General features: G+C 57.0%; 1 protein-coding gene across 1 annotated transcript in view; it reads right to left on the bottom strand.

Moving 5' to 3' along the window:
- Positions 1-445: 445 nt before the first annotated feature.
- LOC130576258 (myosin-7-like) overlaps positions 446-2,043 on the bottom strand; it is a 13,215-nt gene continuing 11,617 nt past the window's right edge. Inside the window, exons 30-33 of the mRNA XM_057370777.1 lie at positions 1,786-2,040; positions 1,235-1,330; positions 647-781; positions 446-558 (exon numbers count right to left, since the gene is read on the bottom strand). Of these exons, the coding sequence (XP_057226760.1) occupies positions 538-558; positions 647-781; positions 1,235-1,330; positions 1,786-2,040 (507 nt within the window). The 3' untranslated portion in view covers positions 446-537. The remainder of the gene's footprint in view (positions 559-646; positions 782-1,234; positions 1,331-1,785; positions 2,041-2,043) is intronic.

Raw genomic sequence — 2,043 nt, 5'->3', positions numbered from 1 at the left:
GGGACTGTGCAACTGGTGGCTAGGGGAACACTGAGGGCAGGATAGAGGGACATCAGCACCTGCAGCAGGAGAAGGTGCAACCTCATGAGCCAAGACATGCCCGAGGGTTCCACTCAGGCTCTGCCCCATATCTAGGGGTCCCAGCTGCTGTCCCCCACCTCCTAGGGTGCCTCTCTCCCCACCCCCACATGTGTCTTTCCCCACATGTGTATTTAGGTTGATGTGGAGCAGGCAGATGTTACAGAACACTGTGGGGCAGGTTGAGGTTGAGGCACAGCCCATGATTCACATCACACTGCGCTATGGGTCTGGTTGCATCATGTTGTGGGGTGCACTGGGCTGCACTGGTTGGTGATCTTGTGTGGGCTACAGCCATCTTGTGGGTGCAATGTGGGTGACCCCACCCTCCCTCCACAAACCCAGCCCCACGCAAACTACTGCTGCTCAATGTTTTTTATTGGCTGACCAAGGTTAGGGGGCTGGGAYTGGGGCTGGGCCTCTTGGAGGTCCAGGGGATAGTGTTGGAGGTCCAGAGCTTCACTCCTCGTTGAGTCCCTTCTGATGGAGAARGAGAAAAAGGGAGTGTGATCATGGGGCTRTTGTGGGRCAGCCATGGGGCAGCTCTWGGGCAGGGRAAAGGTCCCACCTTGGCTCCCATGTCACGGCTCTTGGCCCGCAGCTTGTTGACCTGGGACTCGGCGATGTCGGCACGCTCCTCYGCCTCATCCAGCTCGTGCTGCACCTTGCGGAACTTGGCCAGGTTGGAGTTGGCCTGTTCCTCCTGAGGARACAGGGRCATCCARGGGGCTCCCACATAGCTCTGTCTGGCCTCCTRCCATCCCGCCAGCTTCCCCCCATCTGACCTTATTGCTCCCACCGTCTTATCCAGCCCACCTGTTCCTGCCAGACATGCCTTCTTCCAGCCCCCCAGCTATCTACACAACTAACCATCCATCTAACATTCCATCTACCCATCTACCCATCCATCCATCCATCCATCCATCCATCCATCCATCCGTCCGTCCGTCCGTCCGTCCGTCCGTCCGTCCATCCATCCATCCTTCCTTCCTTCCTTCCATCCATGCACCCACTTGTCTCTTGACCTTTCCTTCTTACCCCCTGACACCACATGTCTCTTGACCACCCTTGTACTCCCCACATCCTCTCTCATACCCCAATCCCACCATGTCCCCTCCTGGGGGGTTGATCCCACAGATGTCGCCTCAGTGCTCACCGCCTCCTCTGCCTGTCGCTTGTAGGCCTTGACCTTCATTTGGAGCTTGTCCACAAGGTCCTGGAGTCGGACCAGGTTCTTGCGGTCCTCTTCTGTCTGTAGGGTGAGATAATGTGGGTCAGGACCTGACCTTAGCTGTGTTTTGGGTCACCACCAGAGCAGTGARGGTCAGGAGTCAGTTAACAACCTTCTTGGGAATGGAGCCTCTCTAGATCTGTGGGTGGGCTTAGCTGTGGGGCAGAAAGTGGGTTGTCCCACTGTGTGAAGGTGTCTYCTTGCCCCTGATGAGGTCCCACCTGAGGTTCTGGATCATGCAAAGACCCCATGGATGCTGGGATACCAAGAGGTAGCCTGGATGGCTCATGACCACTGAGCCAGCCATGTTTGGGTCCCATTACAGTATCAGGMATAGAGRCAGTGGGTGGTCTAGTTCAYGTGKGTCTATCTGGCTGGCAGGRCAGCCATGTTCTAAGTCATGAATGGCATGAGAAATAAGGTGCTGTGGCYACAGGGAYRRTGAATGAGCTCTGGCACCACCTCAGRAGCCCSACCTGGTAGCTGAGCTCCTTGACGCGRCGCTCAGACTTGCGGAGACCCTTGACACTTTCGGCATGGCGCTTCTGCTCAGCCTCCAGCTCRTTCTCCAGCTCCCTCACACGAGCTTCCAGCTTCTGCAGCTGCTTCTTGCCCCCCTTGAGGGCCAACTGCTCAGCCTCATCCAGCCTCATCTGCAGGTCCTTGATGGTCTGCTCCATGTTCTTCTTCATGCGCTCCAGGTGGGCACTGGTGTCCTGCTCCTTCTTCAGCTC

The sequence above is a fragment of the Malurus melanocephalus genome, unplaced genomic scaffold (assembly GCF_030028575.1).
Source record: "Malurus melanocephalus ecotype Western Australia unplaced genomic scaffold, MMel_1.1 scaffold_133, whole genome shotgun sequence".
Classification (NCBI taxonomy): Eukaryota; Metazoa; Chordata; class Aves; order Passeriformes; family Maluridae; genus Malurus; species Malurus melanocephalus.
This window is presented reverse-complemented; position numbering and strand designations above follow the sequence as displayed.